Below are 20,130 nucleotides of genomic sequence, written 5' to 3' on the forward strand. Positions count from 1 at the left end.
GAATGTTTGAATTGCTGGATGTAGACTAAAGCCTCCTGACATTGGCCCCCCTATTTGCTTCCCTGAATAAACATTAACATCCATGAAAACTATTCTGATTTTTACAATATGTTGTTAGTTTTGTTTTTGTATATTTTACATGATTGAGGAATAAATACATCAACCGGCCACTTTATTAAGCACACCTCCTTGTTTCTACGCTCCTTGTCCATTTTATCAGCTCCACTTACTGTATAGGTGCACTTGGTAGTTTTACAATTACAGACTGTAGTCCATCTGTTTCTCTGCATACTTTGTTAACCCCCTTTCACCCTGTTCTTTAAGGGTCAGGACCCCCACAGCACACTGATGTAGCGGTGGTATGTTAGTGTGTGTTGCGCTGGTACGAGTGGATCAGACACAGCAGTGCTGTCCACTCACTGTCCACTCTATTAGACACCACTACCTCATTGGTCCACCTTGTAGATGTAAAGTCAGAGACAATAGCTCATCTGCTGCTGCACAGTTTGTGTTGGTCATCCTCTGGTCCTTCGTCAGTGATCACAGGACACTGTTGGCTGGATATTTTTGATTGGTGGACTATTTTCAGTCCAGTAGTGACACTGAGATGGACACCTACAAGATGGACCAACAAGGTAGGAGTGTCTAATAGAGTGGACAGTGAGTGGACACAGTGTTTAAAAACTCTAGTAGCACCGCTGTGTCTGATCCACACATCTCAGCGCAACACACCCTAACACAGCACCATCACGTCAGTTATATATGGTAATTTATGGTAAGTGGAGCTGATAAAATAGACTAGATTCTAGATACAAAAAAAGTGGGAAAGTGACAGTTTATGTCAAAGTATGTGCAAAGAAATTCTTAGTAATGAAATTCCAAATGTGAAATGTTTACAACTGTTTTGTCTTCCATATACCAGTACTCACAGATGAGAAAGAGAGAGTTAGGTTTGGTATGAAAGTCAGGCAGATAGAGCCACTTGACCACATTGGAGTCCATGCTGGATGAGGGATGTCTCCATGGGTAGTCTAAATCAAAGCACAACGCTGCATTAGAAGGCCAACCAGTCACACAGTGCATGCAGTGTAATCCAATGTATGCTATTTGAAACACTAAAACACTCTTTAAAAACAAAAAAATATTTCCTTTGCAAAAGCCACCACAGAATTTATTAAAGGGCCCATATAATGGATTTTTTTTTTTTGCATTTTCTTAAATAAAAGTTTGATGTAGTATGCAAACATAGTTAACATTTCAAGTAATTCACAGTAGTTCACATTACAAGAAAAATGTAGGATATGGGCCTCTTAAATACAATTAGAACAGGGTGCTGTACTACAAAGTACCTGAGCAGGCTGCAGGTGGGATGCCAATGCACAGCAGGTACTGGAAGGTAAGCATGCAGGCCAGAAAGCAGCAGTATTTGGGCCAGACGCGGGCAATTGCCTTCCTCCTGCGCTGATACAGCACTGCAATCAGCCCAAATGCATGCAGCATGGCATAGAAGTCCATCCGCTGGCCAATCACATTCACCGCCAACAGGAAGCAGGTCTACAGAAAGGAGGTATTACTTAATTATTTTAAATTTTAACAGTCTGATAAGTCTTCATTAAGGACTTACATTAGCTCTGAAAAAATATATCACAATGAGAGAACTAATGTTCATTTCCTGTTGAGCAATATTACACAACACCACAAATTCTTATTAACTTAAGTTATTATTGTGCACACTGTCTTGTTTTGCAGTAAGGAAAAAAATCCTATAAGTTTTTGCTGTTTTTTTTGCTGACATTATTTGACATTTTAATAAACAAAAAAAGCTAGGTGCATATTCCATACAGAATATAAATTGAATGTAAATTTTATCCATAACATGACTGTTAATTATAAAAATAACTACAAATAATTATGTAAGGTCAATTGAAAGTGTAGCACACCAATGATGACACAGGTTAACATAGAAGATATAAAATGTGGTACCTCTAGGCCAAACTTGTAGAAGAAGTAGTTGATGAAGTATTTGGCACAGTTTATGATGCCGTCGTCAAGGTGTTGTCGTGTGATGTTGTGGAAGATTGTTCTGGTTACAGGAGCAGTCAGGTTGTTTCTCATGCGGTAGAAATCTTGGTGACGGTAGATCGTCACCTCAAATGCCAGCAGGGCCAGCATCAGCAAGTTATTCTACAGAGATAGAATACACAGTATTGGAGTGTGTTTGTGGGAATTTGTGCTCATTCAGTCAAAAGAGCATTTGTGAGGTCAGACACTGATTTGGACGAGAGGGCCTGGCTCACAATCGGTGTTCCAATTTATTGCGAAGGTGTTCAGTTGGGTTGAGGTCAGGGCTCTGTACAGACCACCACACCAAACTCATCAAACCATGTCTTTCTGGACCTCACTCTGTGCACAGCAGCACAGTTATGCTGGAAAACCCCTTTCCCAAACTCTTATCACAAATTTGGACCTAGCCCAAACTCTGAAAAACGTCTCCAGACCATTATCCCTCCTCCACCAAACTTTACTGTTGGCACTATGCATTCCGGTAGGCAGTGTTCTCCTTGCATCTGCCAAATCTAGATTTGTCCATCAGACTGCCAGACAGTGAGGCATGATGCATCATTCAAGAGAACATGATTCCACTGCTCGAGAGTCCAGAAACCCATTTAATGAAGCCCCTGATGCACAGTTCTTCTGCTTATGTTGCATCTAGTTTGGAACTCTGTAGCAACTGATGAAACAAAGGACAAGGCATTTTAATGCATTAAGTGCTTCAGCACTTGGTGGCCCCACTTTGTGAGTTTACATGGTCTACTGCTTTGCGGCTGAGACACATCCATTTTACAATAATAGCACTTACAGTTGACTGGGGCAGATCTGGCAGGGCAGAAATTTCATAGACTGACTTGTGTCAAAGGTGTCATCCTAACGTCTAAAGTCATTGAGCTCTTCAGTACGACCCATTCTACTGCAAGTGTTTGTCTATCAAGACTGCAAGGCTATGTGCTTAATTTTATCCACCTGTTATCAATGGGTGTAGCTGAAGCCATTGAACTCAATGACTAGCAGGAGTGTCCACATACTTTTGGCAATATAGCATATCACAATGTTACACCCTTATAAGTTACTGATGTTAACAGTAACATATTATATGTCAAGCTTAGGTTTAGGTTTAGAGTTAGCCTTAGAAAATCCTTATTACATAAAAGTCCTTAAATAAATATAGTGCATTTGGGATATATGTAGGACACCTGTGTCCTGCCAAACTAGAAAAACAAACATGTTTGTGTAATCTCACCCTTAGATTTTCCAGTAAAGGGGAGAACTTCTTGAGGCCAACCCAGTTTGCAGGGTCTACTGGGCTACTGTAGAGGAGAGACCTGGCCATCTCCAACCTTTTAAGATCTGTATAGTTATCAGGCTGAGAGAGGAGAGGGAGAAAGAGAAGGTAGTGGGGAATGAGACAAATGAATAGAGGAGGAGAGTGCAAACATAATTAAGAGACAGTGTAAGTTTGTGGACAGCAAACCTCACCCTCCAATTCTTCTGGCACCTTTCCAACACTGCACTTCGTGTGTGCGTACATGCTTGTGTGTTTTTGTAACCTCACCATAGAGCAGTTTCTGGAGTAGGATTCAGGCTGGATGGAGGTGAGCTGGTACAGCATCTTGCAGACAATGATGACGCAGGTCCAAACGGTGCAGACGCTGGAGGCCAGCGGGCGGAATTGGCTGAAGGGCAGAGCAAAGGTCCAGCTCACCAGGAACACATAGTTAAACAGGGACACCTGCAACAAAACACAGCACAATGCTTAATCCATTACCTCTTTTCTTATGGCTTTCCTAACTGCAGTGTTAGTCTGTTATTTGTATAGTAATATTAATTCCTTAAACTTAAGAGTAATTCAGTCAGTTTGCACTTTTTTGCACAGTTACCAAATAATAAGCCTTAAAATGTAAAAAGCCTCAGATTTTAAGGGGTAAAAGTAAACCAGCATGTTAAGGACTATATTTCAATATCAATATGTTCTCCCTATTGTTAGTGTTTGTGGAATTACAAGATACTGTACAACACTAGACAAACTGTTTTTGTTCATTCCAATAAACTACAAATTGCTGGATACATGCATTAAGTATGGCTTTATCCTGGCCCTAACTGTGCCCACAACCTTCGTATTAGGAATTCTCAGTACAGGCTCCTTGTCTGTGTAGTAGTGCTGATTGAAATATATGACACTGGGTACATGATGTTCTAAAAGTGGTCCTTAGTTTTCAGAACAGCCTTTAAATCAAGATCTTGACATAAAAATCCAGGTAAAAAAAGAGTTTGAGGCACTACATAAACAGTTTCAAAGTGTAACATTTACTCTCAATACAGTCCATATGTGGATGCTAAGCTGCAAAAACAGTCTTATTCATTATAGTTGTGATGTCACAACCACAAACACAATTAAATGTAATATTCATTTAAGCTATAGCAGTTTAGCCCATCCTTTTGTGTTGAAGTAATATGAAGTAATTGGAGTGGAAAATGTGGGGGGAAAATGATTAAACACTGTGCCGTTGCTGGCTATTGGGAAGCAAATGTATCACTGCAGCTTTCCAAAGGATCCAGACATCCCAAAGAAATGAAGGTTATTTTTCCAATTTCCTAAGAATTCCAGTCTGAACAGTCTGTTCCATACATTTCAGCTAGGACTGCTTTTTGAACGAGGCAGATCATTTGTAAACATTAGTCTCAAAGACACTGCAAGTTTATTCTAAAGGGATACAGAGAGGTCGGAAAATGGATGAATGAATTAAGACTGTTTTTGGCACATGAAACCATGCAAAGATTAGCAGAGTTCAGAGAAAATAAACACAAGAATAATGTAAGAAAATTGCTCCTTTGATGAAACTACTTTGTAAGACATGAGAGATTCAAACACTGTTCATATAAAAATATCCGTTGTTTTGAAGTTAGTCTCTTAAGAACATCCTTAAGCTTCTAGTCCAAATATATATCAGGTTTCTCAGAGTAAAAATCCTGCATCTGCTATCTTTTATGTGTGCATGTGCATTTAATATAAATGCTAACTCCAAGTTTACAATAAATAAATAAATAAATAAACAGATGACACATAATACTGGAGCAACTTATATTTAGCTCTATTGCTCAAGTAGATTGTATGTTCAAAAATTTGTAGACGCCTACTCATCTATCATTTTTTCTGAAATCAAGGGGATTAATAAAGACTTTGCTCCCCCTTTGCTCCAATAACAGCCTCTACTCTTCTGTGGAGGCTTTACACTAGATGGTGGAACATTGCTGCGAGAATTTTATTGCATTTAGCACAAGAGCATTAGTGAGGTCAGGTGTTATTATCCAACTCATGCTGGATGATTAGTTCTGGATCAAAAACATGACTCCAGCTAATGCCATAGGTACTGGATGGAGCTCCATCACTCCAGAGTAGCTCCACTGCATGGTGAGGCTCGCGTTCGGGTGACCCAGAGCGTCCCATTCTATTGACGGTGCTTTCCTATGGATATTATACAAGCTGAGTATATGCGATTAAACACCTGTGTCAGCAACAGGTGCACCTTAAAGTAGCTGAATTCACTGATTAGAAGGGATATCTGGATGCTTTTTGATATATAGTGTAATAGTGACAGAGGGAGATGAAGATTCTGATTCAGCTGAGCTTGGAAAATTCCTACAGCCAACCTAATCAAACTCCTCTTTCGTTTGGCTGGATGAAATCAGGATAGCTCACCTCTTTGACAGAGACCCAGATGATGTAAGATGACACAATCTTAATGATGTGGAGCTCCAGGAGCCACCAGATGAAGAGCTGCAGCTGATGGATGTACTGTAGGAACTTCAGGAAGAGCACCGTCAAGCGGTCCACCACCAGATGCCACTTATTCCTCAAATCTGTACAAAATGAGGCAGTCTGAGAGTCAGGAACAGTAAAGAACTGATACATCAAGGTGTATTATCTACTTTGGTCTACTCAGCCTGAAAGATAAAGAGCAATTATTATGTGACAGAAAAATTACATACTAACAGGAAAATATAAAGAAAAGATCACTCATGACTGACCTATGAAGAGTGATGCATGCTGTATACTCTAAATTTAAACCTCTGTGGGCCTTGGTGCCCTTAGGACAATTTATCTGTCACCTTGTGTAAGCAGTATCATGCATTTGTCATCAATGTTTATTACTTATATAAATAGATTTGTCATTTTTTTCTTTCTTTAGATATTGTAAGAAACACAACAGCAATGTTTTTCTGTTCTCTGCGACAAACAGTGAAAGAGCACAATAGACTACAACAGTGCAAGAATATTTACCCAAAATAACTACCCAAAAGTGGTGTTACAATCGTATTACAGTGGCTCTAGGATAACAGCTGTTAAAGAGCAAAACATTTAGTCTGGTTCCCTGACAACAAAGAAAAAAATCGCTAAATTTCTGAAAACATCATGCAGGATCCTCAGACACAAATGAATCAACATGACACATTACGTCACATCTTGATTAATGAAGCTACAAAGTAATTTTATGAAAAGTAAGCAGTGGAGGAACTCAAGCTTGAGGCAGCCAAACTCGATGACATTGTAAAGCAGCTGGTCAGTGTTAAGTAAAGTACTACTGAGGCAACTACTTAAGGAACAAGACGCCTCATTTCACATATTCTCACCCAGCTGATAATGTTAGGATATGTTTCGTCAGTATTTGTATGTGGGTAGGACGCAAGAAATACCATTAAAACATAATTCATAAAATAATACATGCAAATTAATCAGTGCACTAAGGCTACCAATAAGTCTGGCATATGTAGTAAGTAATAAGTATGTGTAGAGTCCAGACAATGGAGTGAAAGAGAAGACACAGTGTTTCTCTCTGCTCTGTCTGTGAGTGTATTTACTCATCAAACATGTCTAGACACTTTTATTCCTGTCTGTTTACTCCTCTGGCCCCGTCCTGTGCTGTCAGGCCAATAAAAGCCTGTTTCAATCGCTCTGTTGTAGCATGTGGAACTGCATTCATTTAGCCTTTTTATGGGTTTAATTCAGCTAGTTTAATTTTGAGCCTTTAAGCTACAGCAGTTTAAAAAGAAATGCAATGAACTACAGTACAAGTAAATCTACTGCAAAGCTCTGTACTGACTTTATTGGTCAGCTCAAGATTAATTAAAATAAGTATAAAATGTCACGGTGGATCCAGATCAACTCCTCAATTTAACTACCCTTCACATTTCTGTTATTTAGCAGTAAATTCCTTGTTATATGCAGCATATGTTAACAATTCAGCTCTACTGATTGATGACTGACCATTAGTCATAAGACCGTTGTACAACACACACAGTCAGATCCATAAACATTACGACATCAACAAAGTCATGGTTATTTTAAATAATGAACATTTCAGCTTTAGTTTGAGGATATTTACATTCAAATTGGGTAAACAATATAGGAATTACAAACATAGCCACCCCCCAGTTTTTATGGGCTGAAAAAGTAATTGGACAAATTGGCCGTTCAGCTGTTCCATGGCCAGGTGTGTGTTCTTCCATTATTCATTATCTCACTTACAAGTCCAAAGAGCTGTGACTGCCAGAGAAGCAAGCCATCATTAGGCTGAGAGATTAAAACAAACCCATTAGAGAGACAGCAAAAACATTAGGTGTGGCCAAATCAACTGTTTGGTACATTCCTAAGAAGAAAAAGTGCGCTGGTGAGCACCAAAAGACCCGGACGACTACAAAAAACAACTGTGGTGGATGACAGAAGAATACTGTCCCTGGTGATGAAAAACACCTTTAGTCAGCCAAGTCAAGAACACCATCCAGGAGATAAACTTATCTGTGTCAAAGTCAACAATCAAGAGAAGACATCATCAGACTTAATACAGAGGGTTTAACACAACATGTAAATTATTGGTAAGCCTCAAAAACAAGAAGACCAGATTAGAGATTAGAGATCTAAAAAAGGCCATACAGTTCTGGAACAACATCTTATAGACAGATAAGACAAGAAAGATCAACTTGTATCAGAATGATAGGAAGAGAAGAGTATGGAGAAGACGAAAGAACTGCATACCACCTCATCTGTCAAGCATGGTGGAGGTAGTGTTATGGCATGGGCATGTGCGGCTGCCAATTGAACTGGTCCCCTTGCATTTTTTGATGATACGACTGCTGACAAAAGCAGCAGGATGAAGTGTTTATGGCTATATTATCTACTCAGACTCAGCGAAATCCTTCAAAACTCATTAGATGGTGCTTCACAATGCACAAGGACAATGACACGAAGCATACTGTAACAGCAACCCAAAACTTTATTAAGGCAATGGCCAAGTCAATCACCAGATCTTAGTCCAATTGAGCATGTATTTCACTTGCTGAAGGCAAATCTGAGGATAAAATGCCCCAAAAACAAGCAAGAACTAAAGACAGCTGCAGTAACGACATGGCAGAGCATCACCAGGGAAGAAACACAGTATTTGGTGATATCTAAGGCATCTGGACTTTAGAAAGTCATTGTCTGGAATAGATTTGCAGCCAAGTATTAGAACTAGCAATTTAATTTATGATATTATTAATCTGTCTAGTGACTTTTGAGCCCCTATGGAGGGCTATTTATGAAAAAGGTTGTAATTCCTACACTGTTCGCCTGATTAGATGTAAAGTCTGCTGTTGGAGCTCATATTTATTATTGATTCAAATACACTGTGGTAGACAGCTAAAATACTTTGTCAATGTCCAAATATTTATAGACCTGACTGTATATGGTATACGATCATGTAGCGTGATTAAACATTACCATCGGTTTGGTCAGGTTCCGGTTCTGGTGCTATGTGGCAGGTGAAGCTGGTTGTCTTGCAGTAAAGGTCGCTGATTTCTTCATCTTCCTCTTGCCTCATTTTAATGTCTTCTTGTTCCTCATCAAGGTCCACCTTCACTCCCACTTCTTCCTCCTTCATAGAGGCATTGAACTCTGGCTTTATCATAGAGATATCTGCAAGACTGCCATCAAGATGCACGAGCCTGACAAAGACAAAAGGAATTATCTTGATGCTTATAAGCAAGATACAAATGAAATCGAACTTTGCTGAGTATTGTCTAATTTAATTACCTTTAACTTTCCTAACTTCTTACAAACAATCAATAAAACATGCAAGTCTAGAAATACACAAGAGATATAAAATACATTGTCAGCTTATTTTTAGTGTTATCAGCCCGTTTTTTAATCTATTTTTATTCTACTGTGTACTCTATTTATTAGCTTAATACTTATAATTTGCATTGTTTTTCTTGTTAGAATAAACAGAAATGTGAGAAAAATGAATATAAATGATACAGAGAAAACAAACTTGATTTTCTCAATATTTTGGCAGGCAAACGAATATAGCATTGCAGGTACCCAAGAAATGTCTATAAAGGTCCTGTAATACATTGACTAAATAATGGATTCAATCACATGCTTCCTGAGTAAGCACAGACAAACTGAATGGCATCAAGATTGAGCCTGTAAGTGAGTATACAGGTACGATACAGTTTAAAAAAAAAAGCTCACCTAGAGATGGTGCTTTTCTGCTTGTCTGCCACAGACTTGATGTCGGTGAGCTGCAGAAAGCGTTCGTGGAAGTAGTGCAGATGCAGAATACACACCAGCAGGAAGGAGGTAGGGATGAAGATCCGAGTGAACAGAGCTGCAACGCTGAACTTCTCCAGGCCTAGATCTTCCAGCCTGCACACACACACACACAGGGTTTACTTAGACCATGTAAGGCTTAAAATGGGTCTTTGTTTATTGATTCTAAAGCCTTTAAATGTGTTGAATTAGGTCTATACTAAAGGTAATGTTCTAAATGTATTAAACTGATATGTAACAGTTTCAAATAACATGTTCTTGCAGGCCTGCTGTATTTTGAACACAAATATGAACATACAGACTAATTTTCATTGTATCAATGGAAGCAGCATTACATCATACCTCATACAAACTTGTAACACAACACACAACATTTATACACATGCATACTGAGTTTTACTCACTTTTCCTTGCTCATACCAGTCATATTAGACCACACATGTATGGATGACTCAAACTGGAAGGTGTAGACAAGAATAAGCACTAGCATGGTGTACACCACCACCGACATCCAGAAATACTTCAGCATCCAGCGCCAGCGCTCATAGTGCACCTGCAGAAGACAGCAGAGCTATCAGTGTGTGTGTATATACATATATATATATATATATATATATATATATATATATATATATATATATATATATATTACATTAACGTTGTAATGATAGTGACTAGCTGTTTGGGTAAGAAACCACTTATGTTTTAGATTGCAATCACAAAATGATTAGATCTGTGCGGGTGATTTTATGGAAAAGTCACTATCAAACAAATGTTATCAATAATACAGTCTATTTACTGTTTTTTACAACCATCCTACAACCCCCCCACCTGATATTTGCACCAGTGTGATTATTGATGATTAATGTTTATAGTGAAAGTTTCATTGTCTGTGTTAGATTTGTCAGTTAAGCTCCACACACACCTGATAAAGAGCTACACAGAAGAGAAACATCATCATGTAGATGATTTTATACATGACGATGCGTCCTTCAAAGCTGACAAAGAAGAACATCCCTCCACAGATGTAGATCCAGTACTTATTCAGCATGGCCATGACTGTACTGCCCAACACATCCATCATCTCTCTCTGCTCTCCAGCCTCCACTTCCATTTCCTTCTCTGTAATAAACACACAAACACAGCATTAAATGCACACACAAATGCGAATCCAAACTTGTAAGGCCACAGCTCTGTGAAACAGAGGTGCACAGCCAACAAACATCAGAATAAAAGGACATAAAAGTCACTGGGAGTAGAATGAACTGCATTTGCTTGACACGCAATCTTACAACAACAGACATAAAGTAGCCTGGATACAGGAATTTAAAACATACATTTGGCACCCAAAAACTGTTGTGACTCATGACCGTGTTTCAAAAGTGCTGGAAAAAGCCTCACCCTGAGAGCCATCCTCCACCCTGATATCAGATAGCTGTGTCTCATCTCTCTGTCTGTCCCTCCTCTCGGTCAAAGCTTGTCTCAGCAATAGCCAGAAACTCAGGAGGCACAAGATCTGCACATGTACACACACAAACATTTTTACTTGACCTGGAAATGCTGTCTCGTACAAGGTCCCCCAAAATTAACATGTTTAAATGATAGAATTGCATTCAAATTGTATAATTTATTTCATGTTTTGCTTACATTTCTATCTGATACATCAATGCTAATCTTCAACATGTTTATGGTAATTAATGATCAAATAATTTTCTAAAGAATTATATCAAATTGTTTTAAGGTCAGATATTTACATGCTTCAATCTACTGCATTTGTGTTCTTGATCCACCCACCTCTACTGCAACTCAGAGGTGGACAATATGGCAATAATGTACTAGAAGAAATTTTCACTTGAAGACATTTTCACAAGCCACATAATGCATCTTCATATTCAGCTTTTTAGAGGTTTCATTAGTATCATGAGGCCAGATATGGTCTCATAATGAGAATGTATGAGAAAATTTGGGCTTAATGTGGACAGGAAATTTTTTAAATCAATCCAATGCCTCGTAAAGCTCAAAGTAGGAAATTATGCACTTGTCAACATTGTCCGATGAACAACACACATGGCGTGAGTTACCATGGCTGAAATGTTCCCCCCAAAAACTCCCTTTAAGCAGGTATATGTGTGTTGTGTGTGCGGAGAACATTTAACATGGTAAAAAAAAATGTAAAAATCCTCTTACAGAGAACAAAAATAGCATTTTGCTAGCTGGCTTGTTTGCTTGCGTTACTGACTGTACAACAGAGAGAAACACTAAATAGCTATAGTGCTTGGGATTCTCTTGTACACCTCTTTTTTAATTAAAATATGCAGATGGTCTGTGTGATGTAAGTACTAATTTATTGTGATAATGATTTTGTATTGTTATATCACTCACCAGAACAGACGCCACACTTAGACAATTACACAACCACAGCCCCTGTAACGTGTCTCACCTTTGAGCCCAGTTCCCTGAAGGGAATTTCCTTCTTTAGGAAGAGGCCAGGCACTGGTTGCAGTGTTTGGAAGCTCCAGATGTACTGCAGCACGATGAGAAGGTCCCCATAAAACACCATGAAGGGTGATGTAAGCATGGCATACTTCCTCCTGTCCCGCACCATCCACAGTGTGCATGACCAGATGAGAAAGACGAAGGTCAGCCAGCTTACATATGTGATGCTCCAGGCCTAGGAGGAAGAACAGCATAAAATGAGCTAAACTACAGGCTGTAATCTGGGAATAGGCTGCCTGTTCTTCCATGAGAGCACACACTAGTTCTTTCTGGGATCTGGTTTGTTCTTAGTCAATAGTTCTGTACATGCTGCATACCATATAAACCAAACTTTTTTTTACTCTGATGTTTCTTTGCCCTTGATATTAATTTGTTTTTGCTTGCGGGAAAAAGAAGAGATCTTTCAAAATAGCTCTGGTAAATCAGACTAATTATAAGCTGCTTTGACCTCAAGTGAAACATACATAGCTTTCCCCTTACCCCAAAAAAGTTTGCTAAGCAAAGGCAGGTTTGGCATCTAAAGTTTGCTACAAGGCTAATCTAGCTAACCAGTAATGGAAGCTAATACCACACCAATAAGGATTGTGCAAACTAGAGGCCTAAATCATTATACATTTGTCTCAAATCAAATTGAGTTAAGTAACCTCATGTATACGTGATTATGGGCTTTCTGGCACTATATAACATACTATTATCTATAAAAAATGAACAAGTTAAGAGTTTTTGTCTGTATTTTTGTTCAGCTTTATAATTGGTGGGATGTAAGCTTTCAAAACTTAGCCAGCTCCAGACCAAACCTCAGGAAGCACACTTCAGACAAAAAAACAAGTCTTGGCTGATTAACTACATTTGGGCTAATGGGAAAATTTGTTCCCTTTTTTATTTTTGGCCAAATCACAACTTTAACTGAACCAAACAAGCTTTAATGGAATTCAACTCCAACGTCAGGCACATATCATGCAGTGAAGAATCATGGGCCTACAGTGGATGACCTTCAGTCTGCATCAATATATCAGAGGCCCCCAGCATGTGACACACATTACCCAGAAGCACACACACCTGCCAAGGCAAATGACTGAATTGGCTGATGTGGGAAAACAGGAGTAGCTGGGCCTCTCACTGAAAGACCCAACTGTTCACCCGAACTCACCATCATGGCGATGAGGGCGCAGATGTAGCTCTGCTTCATGATGAAGCGAAAAGTCTTAACCACTGCGTTCACTCGAACAGCCTTCACAGATGAGCTCGCAGCCCCGGGCAGCTCACCCTGCACTGGGCCGATCTCATACACACTGGAGTCCAGTCTCTCTGCAAATGGAATACGCGTTTATGTGTTGAGACATATGCATGTGTGTATGTGTGTGTCTATATACTGCAGGGGAAAGATGAGAGACTGAGCCATTAGTAAGTCTGGCTGGATCATATGAATCATCTAATAATTTAGCCTTTGAAAATGAAAGAGGGTTTCAGTTGCTCTTGTGATTCTATAGATTCCAAACAACCACTGGCTTTCCCAGAACTGTGGGGATTTTAGGGAAGTGCTGTGGTGATATATAGGCAACAGGGGGCAAGGGTTTACAAGAGTACATTTAATGTTACCCAGACTTTCTGCACTTATCTGGAGTCAGATGAAGATACACTGCCTACTAAACGTGTGCCTTTTTTTGAAATTTTAAATTTTTCACTGTAATTTTGTAATAAAAACTCTTTTGGGCCAAAGACGGTTTAAACAACGGAAAGATTTGAGTCTCGATGATTGCTGACATCACAACATGGGGATAAAATGTGTGAAGTAACATTGTCACTAACATTGTCAGAGATATTTAAGTGCGATATTGTTTTCTTCAAAATAAATATGGAGGGTGTTCCAGGTATTCCAGAAAGCTGGGCTAACAACCCTTAAACCTAAAGAGTTGAAATGTTGAATAGTTTTAGTGGTTGAGGTTAATCAACTCTGCGTTGGCTGATCTCACATAAGCCATCCTCAGCTGATCTCTGATAATAGGATTCGACATGGATGTGAGTGGCAATATGTAAAAAGCTTTTTTCATATCACTCCATTGGAGCTTGAAAAATGAAAGCACATATAAACTCTGGATAAACCAAATTAGTCAGTGTAGACCTACGAGTTTATAAAACTGTAAAGTTATTTATAAATTGATTTAGTGATTCAGAATTTCCCAGAACTAAATTGCCAAAATATTAGATATTTTTTAGATATTTTTTTTCCTGAATTCTATGTCTTTGATACACTGTGCCTTTTCTTTTTGTTCCTTTTGCAGATGAGCTGGCGAGTAACTCTGGTCTAGTTTAAGTAAACCTGCTACCGAGCAGTTTAGTGTCACAGAGTAAGCTGCCATTGCAACTAACCTACCCTCACTCTGATCAGTTACTAGGATTGGAAAATCACAGATTTTTGTGAACTCCAAGTTAATGTTTTAAAGTTAACATTATTGCATTTTCACCTTGTTAGTTCATTACCCAGTCATATAAAGCAGTCGTTATAACATGCCGTTTGTAAGACAGAATTCTCACTTGCCCATAATGTTTGATCAAAGTATAGTGACTTTTGCCCACCTTCAAACATCTTCTGATTTTTGATTACATCAGTGTGCACCAGGGAGTGGGAAAAATATTATTAACCAATAATATCATATCACATGTCTTCATCTCCCCCTTCTTCCACATCACTGTTCATTAAGCAAAACACTCACTATCTCACTAATCTCCCTTTCACTAAGAAATGGCGCAGAAGACAAATGCTGTATGATTTCTGATTCAAGCTGACTTTAAAAACATGGTTACACGTTAGGCGTCACCAAACTTTATGAGCAACATAACTATGAATCCTATTTAATATTTTTTTCTGAGAATTTGCACTTAAATGCTTAAGGCTTGTATTACTCAAATGTCTCCACTGTTATGTGAGGTGTGGGGACACTAACCTGAGCCAGATTCAGCCTGGCCTGCTTTGTAGTCAGGAGTGGAGTAGAGTTCTGCAGAAGACGGCCCGTTCTCACACGACAAAGACATCAGATCCACAGGGCCTCCATTGGATGTCACAATCAATACCTGAGAGGGAATTCAGTATGTATTCATATATTTAACCCTTAAATGGCCAGGGCCCAAAGTTTTATTTCACACTTCTATAACCTAAGAACAGCTCAGCTGGTTTGCATTGAATAACAAGCCTTAGTGTAATATGTAATAAGCCTGGGATTTTAAGTGGTTAAGCAATTGCATACTAACTCTGTGTAAGTCTACATTATTAACAAGCGCATATCTTTGTTAAAAGTTACACAGTTGGCAATATTTTAAAATCTAATGATGTTTGAAAATAGATGCCACAACCTTACAATAAAAATCTGTGCTTCATGTTCAAAAATATGCACACACATTCTGGCTGTCTATAAAGAGTTCATAAGATACAGGAAATATCCATCATACATTTTTGTCATCTCTGCGATAGTGCGCCATCCTCCATATCTCTCTCTTTTTCTCTGCTGTGTGAGGGAGATCAGTGTTCACAGGAGGCTCCTGCTCCACCGCACCTTCAGTCTCTCCATCTTTCTCCTTTACCTGGAAGTTAAGAAACATTCCAAGGTGTATATATAGACAATCGCAGGCAATTAAGAATTAATCTTCAGAAAGCGAGTGTGGTAGCTCGATTATAAAACACTAATTTGAAGAAACAAAAGTCTAGAATTAACCACAAAGAATTGAACATAGAAGTCTTTGAGTCAAATAATTCCAATATACTACAGTAAAAAAAACCATCGCAGGGCCATTAAGTAAGTATATCCTTTGTTAACGGTGTAGTAAATCATTTTTACAGAGTTTGAATTATTCTGGATACTCCATTTTTGCAAAGTGCTCTGGAAGACATGACCGTTAACATACTAGAAAATGGCTTTAGAGAAGTCAGCCATTGCTCATTGATTACAGAGCCTGTGACTAAAACCGTTCTGGAAACTGACCGTGTCCTCAGGCTCCTGCAACCACAGGCGGACGAGTGTGGCCAGCGTGTAGTACAACACCAGGAGCATGATGGGGTTGACGAAGTGGTGCCAATCCAGCTGAGAGTTCACTTTAAACATCCACGTGTGGGAGCAGTTACTCAGCACCACCGGAGAGATGCCAAACAGACTGAATAAGATAAACAAACAAACAAAGGTTTATTTAGTTGGTGCTGGTGCATTGTTAGTGTCAAACTGCCAAAGAATCTTTGTACAAATCTCATTATGATGAATGATGATATATACATGTCAAATCACTGCTGTAAACTTCTCAGAGTTATAGAGATTTTCTTTGCATTTTTACCGCTATAAGAATTTCATAGGTTTTACTGCCTGTCTGCATGGCTTTGTTTAATGCAGCTCCATACACCAGTTTTTATCAGTCAGATGGGAACAAACCTTTCCAAACTGTTACCTTCTCTTCAGCAAAGAGCTTTTCGGAGCAAGATGGAGACAGTGGATTGCAAAGAAGTCAAAGTTTGATGTTATATATTTAGCATTAGAAATCCTTGTGTGTTTGATGATGCACACCATTGTTTCTTGCAGGTCTGTTTGTTGTTGTAACACCATTTTGACAGCCGTCTGCTCCTATACATCATGCAAAAAGATCCTGTGGTAGTAGTTTGTAGTAGGTCTTTTTGCAAGTCACACAGTCCCTTCCTATCAAAGTAGGTGTTTTTTTGACCAAACAAAACCCAGCAGGCTGTTGTGAACTTATATGAAATTACATGTAGTTTAATATTTTCAAATCTTTTGCATGAATATATGTCGGTCAAGATATTTTGCACTTAAGCATCTACATCTCAGTTAATCCACATTATTAGAAAAAGCTATATTTAATTGCCACCTATTGGGGAGAATATGTTTCTGAACAGGCTTATAAAACATATCACTTATCATATCAGATAAAACAAAAAAAGTCATAATACCCAAGAAATTCAGAATTGTGTTGCACTGCAGTGATGACACCACAGTGTTGGGCTGTGTATTCAGCTGTTAGATTCCGCTAGTCTGTTTCTCATGTTTTCTTTAAGCTACAGAAAGTCTCTGTTCTGCTACTATCACTTGGTTTTGCTCTTTCAGTGGCTCTGGAGTTGGAGTGTCTGAGAAAAAAAACAAAAACAGCAGCTTCCTGTTTAAGTGCATAAAAATGAGAAGAAACGGGTGGAGGGCTGACAACGAAAGCTGCCAAAGAGAACAATGCCACAATTAAGCTTTCCAAAGGTCCTTCAGTTTATTCGATACCAAACATCTTAAAATGACCAGAATTATTTTCACTTTCTCACAATTGGATGTCTGTATAAACAAAAATGACCACAGTGAAGAAGGAAACTGTATGGCTAAAACTGCAGGGAGAGGCGAGAGCAAGGCCAACGTATGCTCCTCATACGCCAGTGTGTAGCTTTTGTAGTTGAGTTCCTGTGGTTTGCTTTAGGTTTAAAATGAAGTAAAGTTTCAGTGTAACGGAACTCTTTTGTTTGTATCATCCAAAGCAAATGCGCACCATCCAGCCCATACGGCCATAGAGAAATAATTCATTTTAGTTGCAGGAATCATGAAGCCTCATGATGATGTGGTATATGATGTGGTATACAAACAAAAAGTTCCATATTGAACCAACACGGGAGATTTCAGTATGGTGCTGTTTGAAAAGCCTTTTTTGGTGTCAGGTAGAAGACCTCCATCAAGCCCATAATTATGCCACTTCTTTTCTGCAACCTCCTACCAGTTGTTTCTAATATAAGGGTTTTCTAAATTAGCATTTGTCTGCCCAGAAGAGCTTACATTTGAGTCCATTTTTGTTCTGTGGTGAGGGTGCAATCAAAATTGTGTCCCTGCCACAAATAATACACAAAGCTGGTAGTGATTGTCATACTTTTTAAAATTGTTAAAGAGAAGCTCTTTGTTTTATCCCTACAGGCATTACCTCCCAAAATCAGGCGCAAGGGGGTTTAGACAGCTGTCTGGTTTTGACCAAGAGAGAAACCACCAAAAAAACAGTTCCACATGATCATTTAATGGCTTTTCATTAAACATATTTCTTCACTCAATGTCAGATTTTTGCTCTCTTTGCACATTTTAATTCCCCACCGCTTGTTGTATTTCTTAAAGATAACAGGGTCCCATTGTGTGCCTGTGGCCTGTTTCGCATTCACTGCACAAATTTTCTGAACTTGTTTAAAACCTCATTCTGGAGCTCAGACACATGTAAAATATCTGACTTTTATGAAGGCTTTGAAAGCATATGAAGTTACAGGCATTGCCTTCAGACCGAAGTGATAATGTTTAACACATTAAAGTTCCTCTTTTCCTGGAGGTCAAAATGGCTGTGTTTATTTGCTCTGTTAGGTCAAGACATGATTTGTCATTTTGTAATCTTGGCTAACAGCTCCCAAATTAAAATGATGAAAAGACTTCAAACAAAGAGCAGCTTTGGGAGGGATTCTTCTGGGATTCTTGAGGCAGCTGGTATATAATATTTGTCAGCTATAGCTTTTTTTCAGTGGGGGGTACATTTGCAGAGCATTTAACAAGACGCAACAGTTTCACAATTAGTCCTGTATCCACCACTAATGGCCCTCACAAAATACCTTGCTGTAGGCGTCAGTGAATATTCTACTGTACAGCCCTGCCCACTGTCGGCTCTAATCTAGTTATTTACTGAGCACCTCTACAGTAAGAGACTTTGATTAAGGTCTAATTTCAAACTATTCTACCTACTTTACTCATGGGGCTTTGAATCTTTTTTGCTCTCTCTCTTTTTTTCTCTCTCTCTTCCCTCAGTGATTCGTGTAGAATTCCCTGAAACCAGCTGTGTAATTTCAACAGAGGCCAAGAAGCATCCTGCAGTAATGAGAACCACCTGGACCTTTACAGGCCGTCGCTCTTTCTCCTGCTCAGAGGGTCTGAGTGGGTTGATGAAGGAGGTGGGGGTGGGTGGGAGCTTGGTTGATGATGTTAGCATTTGCTTTTGAATACTGCTGTCCACAGCTGACATTGAAGATATTTGAACCATTACATCCTACTTGTCAATGTTTATTCAGTAAGAAAATAGTGACTCACAGCTACTCTAGTGATGGAACATCACAAGCCAATCTAAGGCTTCAAAAATGATAATACTAAATAATAATATGGCTTATTTATATAGCGCCTTTCCTAAACCCACATGGTAAACCCACTGATAAGATGCACCACTCTTCCATCTTGGTGCCTTTTTGTCTGTGGTCATCTCACAGTCTAGATGAAATACTGTGATTCTGATTAAGTGAACTTATCCAATGTCAGTAAACCGTTGTTGTTAGACTGATGGCAAAATGGAATGCACCCTGTGTTTATACACTTATGTAGATTAGTAAGGTTCAAGACTTTAATTTAACACAATTGATTTAATGCAATTGGGGACTGAAAAAACGCAAGCACTGGTCTTGCTAGTTTAGTTTCATACCAGTTTCCTTCCTTTCAGTGATGCACACAAAAGGTATCTGAATTCTAATAGTCCCTTTCAATAGTCATTAGCTCAATTTTGAAAGATGAAGAGGTAGTGAAGTCACAGTAAGATTAAAGTAAAGAATTCCAAAGTTTAATGGCCAAGGCACTGGGTTTGGTGGCCAAGGCACTGAATGACTCACCATCCCCCAGAAGACCTGAAGGTATGAGAGGGGCTGTAAAAATGATGAAGCTGGGACCATTAAGGATTCTGGGGAATAGGAGATGTGACAAAAACCTGCTCATCCCATGTTTCTTCGGAAATCAGGGGTGTTAAAGGAATGGCCTGGCAAAAAATCAAATATACACAATTTTCCACTTATCCAGATGTAGTCCATCAGCCAAGACATGTTTGGTGTCCAAATTTTGCCTTTTTAGCTTAGCACTGGAGCTACAGAGCTAACATTGCTGACAGACATTAGAAGACAATAGTGACCCTAATCTTTTCCATAAATACATTGCCAAAACTTCTCAACCCACTCAGACTGC

General features: G+C 38.9%; 1 protein-coding gene across 2 annotated transcripts in view; it reads right to left on the bottom strand.

Moving 5' to 3' along the window:
* Window positions 1–20,130, bottom strand: part of LOC118816332 (piezo-type mechanosensitive ion channel component 2) — a 144,086-nt gene that overhangs the window by 30,361 nt on the left and 93,595 nt on the right. For both annotated transcript variants that reach the window (XM_036582860.1, XM_036582857.1), the window contains exons 8-23: window positions 16,117–16,285; window positions 15,587–15,718; window positions 15,085–15,211; window positions 13,290–13,447; window positions 12,084–12,314; window positions 11,045–11,159; window positions 10,569–10,765; window positions 10,048–10,196; window positions 9,566–9,739; window positions 8,813–9,036; window positions 5,756–5,916; window positions 3,611–3,787; window positions 3,299–3,421; window positions 1,984–2,184; window positions 1,350–1,554; window positions 930–1,031 (exon numbers count right to left, since the gene is read on the bottom strand). In XM_036582860.1, coding sequence (XP_036438753.1) covers window positions 930–1,031; window positions 1,350–1,554; window positions 1,984–2,184; window positions 3,299–3,421; window positions 3,611–3,787; window positions 5,756–5,916; window positions 8,813–9,036; window positions 9,566–9,739; window positions 10,048–10,196; window positions 10,569–10,765; window positions 11,045–11,159; window positions 12,084–12,314; window positions 13,290–13,447; window positions 15,085–15,211; window positions 15,587–15,718; window positions 16,117–16,285 — 2,645 coding nt within the window. The remainder of the gene's footprint in view (window positions 1–929; window positions 1,032–1,349; window positions 1,555–1,983; window positions 2,185–3,298; window positions 3,422–3,610; window positions 3,788–5,755; window positions 5,917–8,812; window positions 9,037–9,565; window positions 9,740–10,047; window positions 10,197–10,568; window positions 10,766–11,044; window positions 11,160–12,083; window positions 12,315–13,289; window positions 13,448–15,084; window positions 15,212–15,586; window positions 15,719–16,116; window positions 16,286–20,130) is intronic.

Source organism: Colossoma macropomum, unplaced genomic scaffold (genome assembly GCF_904425465.1).
Source record: "Colossoma macropomum unplaced genomic scaffold, Colossoma_macropomum, whole genome shotgun sequence".
NCBI lineage: Eukaryota > Metazoa > Chordata > Actinopteri > Characiformes > Serrasalmidae > Colossoma > Colossoma macropomum.